The sequence below is a fragment of the Melopsittacus undulatus genome, chromosome 3, assembly GCF_012275295.1.
Source record: "Melopsittacus undulatus isolate bMelUnd1 chromosome 3, bMelUnd1.mat.Z, whole genome shotgun sequence".
In the NCBI taxonomy this organism is placed as follows: Eukaryota; Metazoa; Chordata; class Aves; order Psittaciformes; family Psittaculidae; genus Melopsittacus; species Melopsittacus undulatus.
Genome location: NC_047529.1, coordinates 29,114,310 through 29,127,642, shown reverse-complemented (window position 1 = coordinate 29,127,642; position 13,333 = coordinate 29,114,310). Strand labels below are relative to the sequence as shown.

The 13,333-nt window shown below is 37.1% G+C and overlaps 1 protein-coding gene across 1 annotated transcript in view; it reads right to left on the bottom strand.

Moving 5' to 3' along the window:
* MBOAT2 (membrane bound O-acyltransferase domain containing 2) overlaps positions 1–13,333 on the bottom strand; it is an 85,652-nt gene that overhangs the window by 53,445 nt on the left and 18,874 nt on the right. The window contains exon 3 of the mRNA XM_034060671.1: positions 10,428–10,505. Coding sequence (XP_033916562.1) covers positions 10,428–10,505 — 78 coding nt within the window. The remainder of the gene's footprint in view (positions 1–10,427; positions 10,506–13,333) is intronic.

Below are 13,333 nucleotides of genomic sequence, written 5' to 3'. Positions count from 1 at the left end.
ATCCTTCAGGCTCTCTCTAAGAGATGAGGTACTTTGAGCTTCCCTGGCACAACTAATCAATATTTTCATTTTAAAAAGACTCCCTTTGACAGAGAATTCTTAACTGACCACACTGATATAGTTCAAGGATTGTCTGCTGAAGTTACCCAATGACAAAGCCTGATTACAAAAAAGACCAACAGGTCAGAACAAAAATAAATACACAAAGTCCGCAATGCAACTACTTTTTATTTTGTTTGGGTTGTTTGGTTTCCTTTTTCCCCATCTTAACTGCCAAATGAAGCAGAAGTTGCAGGAGTTACCTGTTAATCACTACCTACAATTCTTAATCACAGCTGCACACAGGGACAGGAACATGCCAAGAATTCTCATTGCCAAGAAGAGCAAAGGAAAGTGACCCCATACAGGGTCAGTGACCTGCCCAGATGCCATTTCAAACATATGTCATCACTGTTATGTCCTGTGACATGGGAACTGAGGCAGTCTATCCAGAACAAACCAGACATCTACCACAATGTCCCTGTGTTTGCAGATGGTGAAGAAAAAGAACAATAAAGATACAGAAACTATCTGCTGAATGTTCACATATTTTCATTCTTACTATGAGAAAGTAAGGAAAGAAAATCTGATACATGATTATGAAGCACTGAAGAAATATACTATGGATTATCAGATAACAGTTTAATTTCTTGAAGACCACAAGTACACAGCAGGTCATTACTTTCTCATAAAAGATCCCTCAAACAACTGGCCCTAGTACTAATCTGAAGATTTTTCCAAGAAATATGATAATATATGTTTCCGTATCAGTTAACACCTATATGAGAAGATTCAAAAGATAAAGAATTATTTTATTTCTCGATTCTGCTTCTCACATGCCTGCGAGGAATGGATGTATCAAGCCAACGCTGACATTACTTGCACCACTTCCCATTTTACCAGCATTAGGAAGCATCAGTTTCCTCATAACCCAATGCATTATTATCAACTGCTAAAATACATGGTGTTTAATATTCAGCAAAAGAACCTCCAGAACAATAAGAACTGAGCAGGGACTGCATCCAATTTTTGTGTGTTTTGGATGGTTTATGTTGTACTTTGTATTTCAAACTTCATTCATAAGAGGACAGTGTTTAGGAGCAGAAATAATTTCATAGGCTTGAGATACATGCAGTGCTACACTGCAAAGGGAATACCTTTGCAGAATCTTTGAAAAAGGCAGAGTAGTTATATGAGTAGCAAAGCATAGCTGGCACAAGAAACCAAACTCAATCTGCTCCTAGGTGCCTTAGGCTCCTTTATTTAGGTCCTTCTACTGTTTATACAGATTGTGTCACATACACTAATTGCTCAAACATGAAGTGTGGAAAAATGCCAGAGAAACTCAACAGCTTCCAAAGCCACATACTTTATACCAAGCCAGCATCAGAATAAAGCCTTATTTCAGGCCACTTATCAGAAGCCACTAATGAACCAAGTTTTGCTTTTACACCCTTTTGAAATATTTAGAAAGCCTTTGGAGATACCCTACCTGGATATGGATGTTGTTACTTCAGACATTTATACAAGACACAGAAAAAATCTGTTATTCTGCTCTCCAGCAGCTAGGAATGATGAAGAAGAAGCTACTGGCTTCTTACTGCAGCTCTCACAGCAGGTTGGTAGCAAGGCCCCCTCGTTCTGGAAAGTTCCCTCAGGCTCAGGAATGTAACATTCTGTATCACATTCACACAGACAGATTCTAATTCTGTTACCATATAAAGTGGTAAGTTACCGTGAGGACAATTCTTCAGAAATCAAAATCACACTGTTTACGTTGATTTCTAAAGCAAACCTTCTACAGTCAAAACAACTGAAAAACAATGCCCTCGGGACCACAGTTTTACATTATTGTCCTCTGTCTGCAGAATGTGCCTACAGCATTTACTGGTCAGCCTTCCAGAGCACCATGGTCACACAAGGAAAGAGACCCAGAGAAGCCTGGACTTTATTTTACTACAATTGGAGACAAAAAGTGAATACTGATCAATGGGCCCTTCCTCCATCTTGCAGGAAGAAAAAAACCAAATCAAGACAACCCCAACAAAACCTGAAAAGCAACAAAGAAATGTCTCTACAGGTTTTTCTTTTGATTTATTAAAATATATTTGCCAAGTTTTAGCTGCTTTCTGTACACCTTACATGAGCAATTGTCAGAATCTTACTAGTTCTCAGTATATGCACACCACCGCATTCATACCTCACAAGATGCCCTTAAAGCTTTCAATAGATTGTGGGCTGCTTTAAAGATGAAAATCTTTCTACAGAAGCAGTAATACCAACCACAAAAAATCAGCACTTGACATCAAAGCTAGAAGTCAGTGATTAGACACATGGATGATATCACATTTAATGTATGATGTGGCATTGCAAATGGATACCACAGTGGAGGGAAGCAGAGAAGGAAGCACCCGATGAACCAAAAAGCCCAGGTTAAGACTGGGATTTAAAACATCACACTCCTAGAAAGAGCAGAATACCAAGAAAAAGAAAGCCAGCTATATGACTGTTGTTTAAAATTGTGCATTACTTGTATGTGTTGTGCATTCCCATGTGACATGATCTATTAATAAAACAGATTATTCACTCTAAGAAATCACACACTGAAATACCCAGAGCTTCCTTTTGCAAGCCTACTGACTTCACAGTTCTTGTTGTGCCTGTGATTAGTCATGACTGTGCAAACTGCTTAGCACTTGGCTATACTGAGAATTTTTTATTTCATCCACAGTTTTGAAGATTAATGCACTACACTGTCCTAAGTACTTACACCTTACCAGATGCAGACACACAGCAACCTCCTTCAGTACCATATTGTTAATGTTTCTCAGCAAATATAACACGAGAAGCTCCTCTAGCACTTAAGTGAGATATAAGATAGGAATCATGAAGCCATTCACACTGTCTTTTTTTATTTACCTACTTCCCTTTCAACATAATAAAGCACAACTTTTAAACAGCAAAGTTTGAAATCTGCTGTCATAAAACAGAAGCTTCCAAGCTAAAAACTATGCCAACTGATCTGTAAGGAAATGGGACTTCTTACGCATAGCCCTCCTAAAACATCCAGGCAATTCATTCATCCTAAAAAGACTCTAAGTAAATCCCTGGAATATCCTCTCACAGCACAGAAGAAAAGAATGTATTTGTTGTTTGAGTCTGGAAACACATTTGTTTTCAAAGCAACTGAGAAGTGAATTGGAAGTAAAACTAAACTTGAGGTATCAAATGCTCCTTTCAACATTTCTTTATTACTCAGGCTGGCTTCCACCTGTTTGTACTGACTTAAAGACAAAAGTTACGTATTTGCTCTTGGCATAGTCTTCGATTTGTGTGTTTCACCCTTATTCCCCTTTTCATTATTGATTCTCATACAAAAGGAAGACAGCCTGCTACTAGTACTACTTGTTGCCTAACACTGTCTTCTACCAAAATAACTCTCAGTTGCAGTTGGTTTATTTCTCTTTAAACTGAAATGAGCCTAATAGATTTTACAATGATGAATCTGTGCAATTACCCTAAAATTTCACGAGAATGTTAACTATTGGGTGGGGCAAAACTAAAGAACAAAAAAAGCTTTTGTAGCAAGTCCAGATCATATCAGAAAACTAAGCTGCATGAAGTCACCTCAATAAATTTTCATCTATAATAGACACTGAAGCAAGACACCAAAAGGAAATGGCTAGCATGCTTATGACAACTGGCACTATCCAAGATCATGTTTGTAAGGAAGACTTGGGTTTCACAGAGCAACCTGCTTTAGTTGGTCCTGCTTTGAACAGGGGCATTGGACTCAGAAATGCTTCCCTCCTCAGCTATTCTATGACTCTGTGATCTCATCTTTGACTTCCAGTAAAGGCATGTGATCTGCAGAACTTATCAGCTTTAAACTTACTAACATGTGAAACTTACTAACATGTTGAACTGAGACACTAGATTTTAAAGTGAAGAAGCTTGTATTTTTTAACTATCAATACTTTTTATTTACATCCATCTTCCCTTATTGAAAACACAGAGTTTTTGTGCATGTGTGTGTGTGTATGTTTTGTTCTGCATTCATAACAAGGGTCATCATCATTGATTTATTCAAACATCTTTCAGCTCCGACCCAGACACTTTGTACACCACCACTTGCAGTTCTGAAGGCAAAACTGACTTTTATAATTCACAGCCAACAGCTCCATTAAGGACAATGAAATTATTACTTGCTGAGCTTGTCATAATTACTCAAGTGAAATTTGTCTCAAAGACAAGATATTTTTCCAAAGAATAAAAAAAAGCTATGCAGAAACACATTTAGGGAAGAAAGTTGACTACAATACACAGAACCCTTGCATCTGGTCTGTCACAAACACCAGTGCTTCAATTCAGTCAAGACCACACAACCAGAATTCTTAATCAACTCTTATTAGTGGCAGTCTTTGCCAGGAGCTGAAGAATAACACAGCTTTCACTGAACTATTCTAAGTACAGTTTATTCTGCCACTTCATTTTGTAGGGAGCCTGATTTATTTGACATCAATAGTTTGTTGAGGTAATAAACCATGCAGCAATGATACCATGACTCAGAGCTCATTTGCTAGCAGTCAAGTTGCTTGGCAGCATGACAGGCAGAGTAATGTGCCTTGAAGACGTATGTGTATAGATGCTACAGCTTTCAGAGATTACCAAACAAACACAGCCCAGAAAACATTTACTCTATCAATTTTATTTTGCTTGACTGTGTTCAACTACACTTTGAGCACAAAGTTCATAAAAAAAAAAATGAGATCTGTGCAGGCCAAAAAAGCAAACCAAACTCAGTCCTGACGGATTTCTAACGCACCCAGACATTTTACACTACTGCTTCCTTCCAAGAAAAGGTTACCCTCTATATGCTTACAGAAACCTGAGTACACAGTGTGGAAAAAAAAAGCCCAGTACTTACCAATTTAAAGTTTAGGGAAATAAGAGAACTCTCTTTCAGATAAACATCAATATTCAACAATGCACGGCTACTTCTTAGAACAGAAATTCAGCAATTTTTATCTGAGTTCTCTGAAATGTGATGATAGAGGTTTTATATGCCAACAACACTGTTAAAATGCCTCTTTTCTGAGAGCTCCACTCTTTGAATAACTCCAGTAACAAACTAAAATTAAAAAAAAGTGGGGGGGAGGGCCTCGGAGACTTAAACCCAGACCAATTTCCAATTTAGACTCTTTTCCCTGGAAACACAGTGCACACAAGCAGATTTTTTTCTAGTTGCATTAAGGTACCATATGATCCTTTTGTACCAAAGTAACCAAAATGGCTACAATACTTCAGAAATGCCTTAGTTTGCATTGTTGTCAATTATATTTTATTAGCCTTTCTACTTCAGCATCAGCCTTCATAAAGCTGCAGACACTATATGATTCCCATCCTTCCTTCTTTCTCCCCATATACACATGGGGGACACACATCAAAGATTGAATAAATGTATTTAATACTTATTTTAAATTAAGGCAAAAAAAAATCCTAGTTCTCTTTTCACTTCATTTCTGTAATTACAAAAAATATGATCGACAAAGTCCTTTCCATTCAAACATTCCAGTTCTAAGGAAGATTAATATATCAAATTATTTTTCAACTTACGCTTTTATTGTTTCAAGTATTGAATGCTATCCAAGCACAGCCAGAAGTTACAGGAAGTTAAAGTGGATGAACTTGAACTATCTATTTAAAGCAAATACTTGCAAAAGAAATTCATAAGAATTACTAGGAAATTCCTTCACAGGTGTTTACTTCAACAAGTGCTCACTTTTCAAGCCAATGAAGACAGCCATCTATTTGAATTGCTATTTCTGTTAGATCTTCAGCATACAGTGAATCACTTGCCTGGTGCCAGTCAGTGTTGCCATGCACACTGTTCAGAACATGAAAGTGGGATCTCTAGGTAAGCATCAGAAGAATTAAACATATAATAAATAATGAAGATAAATAAGTCTATAAAGCACACTCAAGGAAAAAGAAAACCCAAACAAAACCAAAGAAAATCAGAACCTCTAGCACTATTAGACACAGTTTCCAAGCTGCACAAAAATAAACAGGGATATGAGGGGTTTTGTTGTTGTGGGTTTTTTTTTAAATTTGATAGGTCAGTTTTAAACTGAGTTGTTTTGATGAGCAATTCCATGTAGAAGTGATGCAAAGAGCATGTGGGCGGCAGCTATTAAATTTCAAAGAACTATAGGATATGCCCCATGCAAGTCCCATTCCCACTAAGGCAGCAGCAGCAGGTTATAAGAATTTGAGTTGTGCAGAGCTCTCATCTGCTCAGTCAACTCAAGTGAAGGTATTTTCAAGTAGATCATCCAATTTAACCATATAAAGAAGAAACTTGTCAGTTAAGGACAAAATTAAGAGCCATGAAAAATTTTAATGAAAACATGGAGCCAATTTCAGATCACGAGCTTTGCTTATTTATGTGTGATAGTTCTATTTTAGTTCTGTGTTTACCTTTTTAACATACACATACAAAATAAGCTACATTCTTGAAGAAAAAGTGTTCACCTCTGCAAACAGACAAGAAAAGTCTATTACACAACCTCAAAGGTTTTAACTGACTAGGAAGGCCATCTAGCAGCCAGACCATATGCTTTGTTATTAAAAAAGCCCGACCAAATCGTCATCCCCCCCAAAAAAAAAAATCCCAGAAAATCAGAGCAACAACTTCATAACCAATTCAACAAGAGGTAAAACACCCTTCTGCACAGAGCCACAATAGTATACCTGATAGCAGAAAGGAGTTTCCATCCGAAGGAAAACAGCATTCTTGCTTTCAGTACTATTAACTGTTTGTAATGCTTTGCCTGCTAAAATACAAGTTCTCCACATTTTTATTTCCAGTATAAATAGTTCAGTCTCGCAGTTCCTTCAGAAGAACCCAGTAAGGTTCTTAATAATACTTGGTTTGAGTTCCCCAAATCATTTCTACAACTCTTCACACAAGACAGAGTATTTCCAAATCATTCCTAAATCCAATCTTGGCTACTGGAACAGTTAGTTGATAACTACTGAAATATGTTCCCAAATACAGCCGCTCATTAGCCTTGGTGCTTATTTTTAAAAGGGGAGGATAAGATCTCTATGCATATTGTAGAAATTATGTTTAAAATCAATCCGATTTTCATCTATACAAAAACTTTGAAAAATTTTAAAAGGTTGAGAGTTGGTTTTTTGTCATTTAACATAGATCTGATAAGACAACAAAAATTGCTGCTAGAAGACTACTTGTTTTTTTTCAGTCTTTGTGTTCAGGCTTCAGAATCAAGAGATCTCATGTTTCTCCAACTTGCATTTATCCTTGGCTGAATAAGAACATCCTTAATAATTTTCATCTCTCAATTGCTTTAACTTCAAATAAGTTTATTTACACTAACCGTAGAGCAAAAACACAGAAAAATTGTGTTTGCATATGCACAATAGTTTGTAGCTACTAATACCTCGAGTTCTGAACCCAGGTATTCTTAGTGCTGTGCCCACTGTCCTTTGGCAGCTACCTATGTAACAGGCATTTTTATTCGAGTGATATAAGTAAATTAGAAATTTCTAACTGAGGCGTTATATCAGACAGCTTACAGCTGTCCAGATGCCCTCGTGCCTTCGAAGAACTGTAATTAGTGGCAGGCTTCCAATCCTAGATTTGCTAAAATTATTATTAGAAATTGATAGCATTTCTTAGTCAAACCCTAAGAAGACTGTTAAATATTGTTATGTCAGTCTTGTGATTTAAGGATGACTAATTTTAGACTGTTGCTTCAAATTCTCTTATGCACAGAAAAAACCCTTTATCCACATCAAGTATATTCTCTATAGACCAAGACATCTGTGATCAACTCACAGGCAGACAGCAATACAAAAAGAGGGAAAAAAAAAAAAAGACCAAACCAAAACAACAAACTTATATTTACCTTGATCGAGGGCCTTTGGAAAAACCAGCTCAAAAACCAGCCTAATTCCCATTTTCAAAAATCATTTCAGCTTATGAATGTTCTCATTTCTGAAGAAGCAAAGACGCTTACAAAACCTTGGCAATAACTCAGCATGAGAGCAGTTTGCATTTACCATTTTGTATTTCATTGAAAACAGAACTTTTAAACAATATCTAACCTAATTTTTACAACAATCTAAGCTGTAGGCTAAATAGCAGTCAAACCTGTCTATCAACTGTCAGGACATTCAGCATTATTAAACACCTGACTGACAAATTAAGAGCCTCAATTAACATGCTGAATTAATTAGTTCATTCTGATGAACAAGACTAACTTGTCTCTCAATCCGAGATTTCAAAGCTCAAACAATCAAGTTTCCCGTCCTTTGCCAAATGTCCCACTGTTTATCAAAGCCACAGCAAGAAACAAAGGACAAGGGGAGCAAGGCACTGCTGTCCTGACTTCGGCTAAGAGGGGAAGGGAACTTAGTGAGGACTAAAATTCCCAAATCCCAAGGAAAGGGATGACCAGGAGGCACTTCCACAGGGGCAGACCAGTTACAACCAAGCTTTGTTCACTCAAATTCAAATCTCTTTACATTACCGTGTTCAAGCAGCTCACTTACATGACCATAGGTACAGTACAAAGAATTGTAACTGGAACAAAATAACATAGAATCACGGAACCGTTGAGCCTGGGAAGGACCTCTGGAGATCATATTGTCCAAGGCCCTGCGCAAGCAGGGCCACTAACAGCCAGCTGCCCAGGACCACATCCAGACATTCCTTCAGTAAAAAGTACAGGCATAAAGAGATACCAATAGGTATCACCCCTTTGGGGATACTGTGGCAATGGAAGGAGCAAAGCTTGTACAGTCTTGCCTGTATCACCTATTAGAAATGGCTTCTGGAGCATCACACACAGCATTCAAGTATTGTCCACAAACTGAAGTAACACATTACTCCATTTGTTAGATAATTTATTTTCCTCCACTGAAAGGACTTTCTAGTGTTATCCCATGGTATGTTAATTCATACTGTGATAAAGCAACATAAGCCAAGTAGCCAAATCTAGGTTTTACCCTGCCAACTGCACAGTAAATAAGAGTAACATACATAGTTGTGCATAGCACAGCAAATATTTATGCGCTCAGGCCATGAAGTTAAACCAGCTGGCATGAAACGAGAGGATCAGGAACTACAGAGTTCCCCTGTTCCAATGCAGGAATATTAAAGACACATGCTTACTTGCCTCTTGCTATTAGGGAAGTAAATAACTGCTAGATTTCCTTTTAAAAATCTATGTAATGTGTTATGACAAAAGAAACCAAAGTATTCCTGCCTGGTACCTCCCTTTTCAGCATTTAACCACACTGGTAATTTCTTTTAAAATGTTAAGCTACATAAGTTGTAACTTACATTGCTAAATATCTGAAGAGAAATTGACAAGAAAAAGTTCCTTAAAACAATGAAAAACTAATGAAATTAGAATATAAACCAGCCATACAACCCAATGAAGTTCTCATATCTGCAGTAGTTTGAATACCTCAGCTCTGTAGAAAATCACCAAAATAAGAGTTCAATACAGGATACTTCAAAAGACACTAAAATTATATTCAGCAACACAGTATCAACAAGCAGAATGTTCTAATAGGAAGGATCATGAACTAAGGCCACCCTGGCTTTGCACTTCCTGTGTAAAGCAATTTTCCTTTTTGGTACTTTTATCAGCATCTTTCCTGACAGCCTCACATACTGCAGGAATCCAGTCAAGCAAGGATTTGCTATTTTACTAAACATTTATGCAGGAATTAACACAGTGGGAACCTAATTTGGTTCTGAGCTCTAGACTAGTGGAATAATAAAGCATATGCATTGAGTAATAAGATAAATGTCTTTCCTGCTTTTAAGAATGACTGAAGAAGAGAAACAAGTGCAATTCTACATGGATTCAGATACAGCTAATCTAATCATGCATTCAAGCATACCTAAAATAATGGCCTACATATGTAATTTTACAAATAGTACCTAAAAAAAAAAACAAAAAAAAACCCTCAAATTCTGTTTCCTTCAGACATCTTCCTTCTAGCAGCACTGGCTGCTATCAGATTATGTTTGTACAGTCAACTCATCTATGCGACGTACAATTAGGTATGATAAAGTAATGAAAAAACAAACCAGAATGCTGAGAACGCAAAAGAAATCTCAGTGGGATATAACCAACTGTAACAAGCTTCAGATATTCCAAAAAGCTGACAAAAATACCCAAATAAGTCATTTTCTGTCCTGGAAATAAAATCATGGTTAGCAGAATTAAAATACTAGAATGCTATGATAAAACCAGAAATACAGCATATGTGCACAGTGACAAAAAGAACTTTAACAGTAGCATTCCTGTAAAATCATATTAAATACTTTAAGAATAGAAACTTACTTGTGCATATTCTCCACTCCTATTATGATCATGATATAGTACGAAATTCCACTTTGTATAACAAAATGTAAGGCATACCTAGGAGAAGAAAAAAAAAACAACAAACCAAACAGTAAACCCTCACAGCATTTTCATTAATGAAAATAAACTGCATGCATTTATTTATTTAATGTGAAATTAAAGAGGTTCAAATTTTAACTCCATCACTGTTTCAAATGTTTAGGAGAGCACAAACAGCAGGAATGAACAAAAACTACAGATTTAGCTAGATTTATCCAGCTCATAAAAAAGAATATAGTAAATGCAGATAATCCTCAAATTGCAAAGTACATGTCTGATAAAACTTCCACTTGGTATTATTTCATGCATATTGTGGTTCAATTCCCATACTCCTCTTTTTCCCAGTTTGCAACAACAGGTATCTTGGATAAAGCAAACAGTATCTTCATATCCACAATATAAGCATATGGAGAAGATTTCCTAGTCAATAGGAATGGTAACTCTGTCCACCCAGCCTCTTTGCTCCAAGTTCTCAATAATCAATAAAAGGATGGTGGTGATGATGGTCTCAAAAACACAACAAAAAACCCTACAACACCAACAACCCACAGATGTATTTCACAAAGGTACTCTAGCCTCATCTCCTTATTCGTTTTCTATAGCTTAACACCATAGCTACCAACAGGCTAAGAAAGTTGGGGCTGCTTAGTCTGGAGAAGAGAAGGCTGCATGGAGATCTCATAGCATCCTTTCAGTATCTGAAAGGGAGCCTACAAGTATATCAGAGAGGGACTCTTCATCAGGGCCTATAGTGATAGGACAAGAGGTAATGGGTTCAAGCTTAAAGAGGGGAAGTTTAGATTAGATATAAGGAAGAAATTCTTTACTGTGAGGGTGGTGAGGCACTGGAATAGCTTGCCCAAAGTGGTAAATGCTCCATCCTTGTCAGTGTTCAAGGCCAGGTTGAACAGAGCCTTGGGTGACATAGTCTACGGTGAGGCATCCCTGACTATGGCAGAGGGGGTGGGACTTGATCTTAAGGTCCTTTCCAACCTTAAACATTCTATGATTCTATGATTCAGTAAGCTAGTAGAGCACTGGTGGCAAACCACTACCAGTGATAGAGGAGCAGTGTCAGATCTTCAGTATAACTCTCTTTCACTTTAGTACTTTAACTGTCTCAGTAGCATACTTAGATATTCTCAAGCAACACACTGATCTAGTTTTGATACTTTTTCCATAATAACCAGCATAAAAAGCAACTACTATTTTGTTATACTGGTGTTTTCTTTCAGCTTATCGACAATTTTCTGATTTTAAACCTCATCTATAAACAAGAAAATGTCTTCAAAGACTTTCAACAAGAAACCCAACTCTATCCAGCTAAACTCCTACAAAGTCTTCGTGCAATGAACCATGGGAAAACAGTTCACTTGGACATTAACTGACCTTGAGAATCTTGACTTTTTCATGGAAGATCCAATGTGCACATGCTTCCATGCTTCACTACTAGCTAGTTTCATCTAAGAAAGATATGACTACCTAAAATTCAAATGTACATTTAATATAAGCAATTGCCAATTAAAAAAATATTTATTTTTTCATATCAGCCATAGAATAATAGAATAGTCAGGGTTGGAAAGGACCTTAAAATCATCTAGTTCCAACCCCCCTGCCATGGGCAGGGACACCTCACTCTAAACCATATCACCCAAGGCTTCATCCAACCTGGCCTTGAACACTGCCAGGGATGGAGCATTCACAACCTCCCTGGGCAACCCATTCCAGTGCCTCATCACCCTTACAGTAAAGAATTTCTTCCTTATATCCAATCTAAACCTCTGCTGTTTAAGTTTCAACCCGTTACCCCTTGTCCTATCACTACAGTCCCTAATGAATAGTCCCTCCCCAGCATCCCTGTAGGCCCCCTTCAGATACTGGAAGGCTGCTATGAGGTCTCCACGCAGCCTTCTCTTCTCCAGGCTGAACAGCCCCAACTTTCTCAGCCTGTCTTCATACAAAGGCAGGCATTAGTGAAATGGCAAAAATTTAAGAGGTTTGCTTCTTAAATGGAAGGAGGAACATAATATTTCAAAGCCTGAAAAAGTGTGGGCTGATGTGGAATACCATACCAAGTTTACAGTCCCCGAAAATATTTGTCTTTCAGATTTGTTAATGGCCGCAATATAAACTCCAATCCAAAAAAAGGAATGCATAGAAACAACATGGAATAGTAAGTTTTAGCTATACACAAAGAGTATTCTAGGCCTTTTATACTACTTGCTATCATCCCAATGAACTATCCCTTCTCTTTTTGGTTCCACCATCACAAGCACTACAAAGGTGACTGAAAACTGAAACTGAGGAAGACAACATAATGACTAATAAAAGGGTTCAGATTTCAAACTATTACCTACATTTGGATGACAGGATTCACAAATCTACTTTTACTACAATCTCTTACTATATAAAACAAACCAGTAACAGTTTCCCTCTTGTACTCACACATTATAACACAACTGAAGAGTCACTGAAGGTGTATCACAGGACTGTAACCTATATGTGCACTTGACTACTTGGGGAGGGGTAAGGGGAGCCAAACAAAAGAAAACCCTCCAAAACATGCTTATGGAATACATACTTAAGCAATACGAAAAAGAGTTGGCACAAGTGCAAGTATCACTTGTCTCAGTTTTTTTTAAGAACGTATACTTTTAACACCTCATATTATGTTGCTCTACTTTTTTTAAAAAAGCTTTTAGTACCATGATTCTAAGAAAAACACCCAAACTTTTAATAAAATAGAAATTCATTGCAAAATAATTGCTTTAAGGATGATCCAAAGCAAACTAGAATAATCTGGATTTCTACTATGACATAAAATATCTCTCTGATTTCTTTTCCAG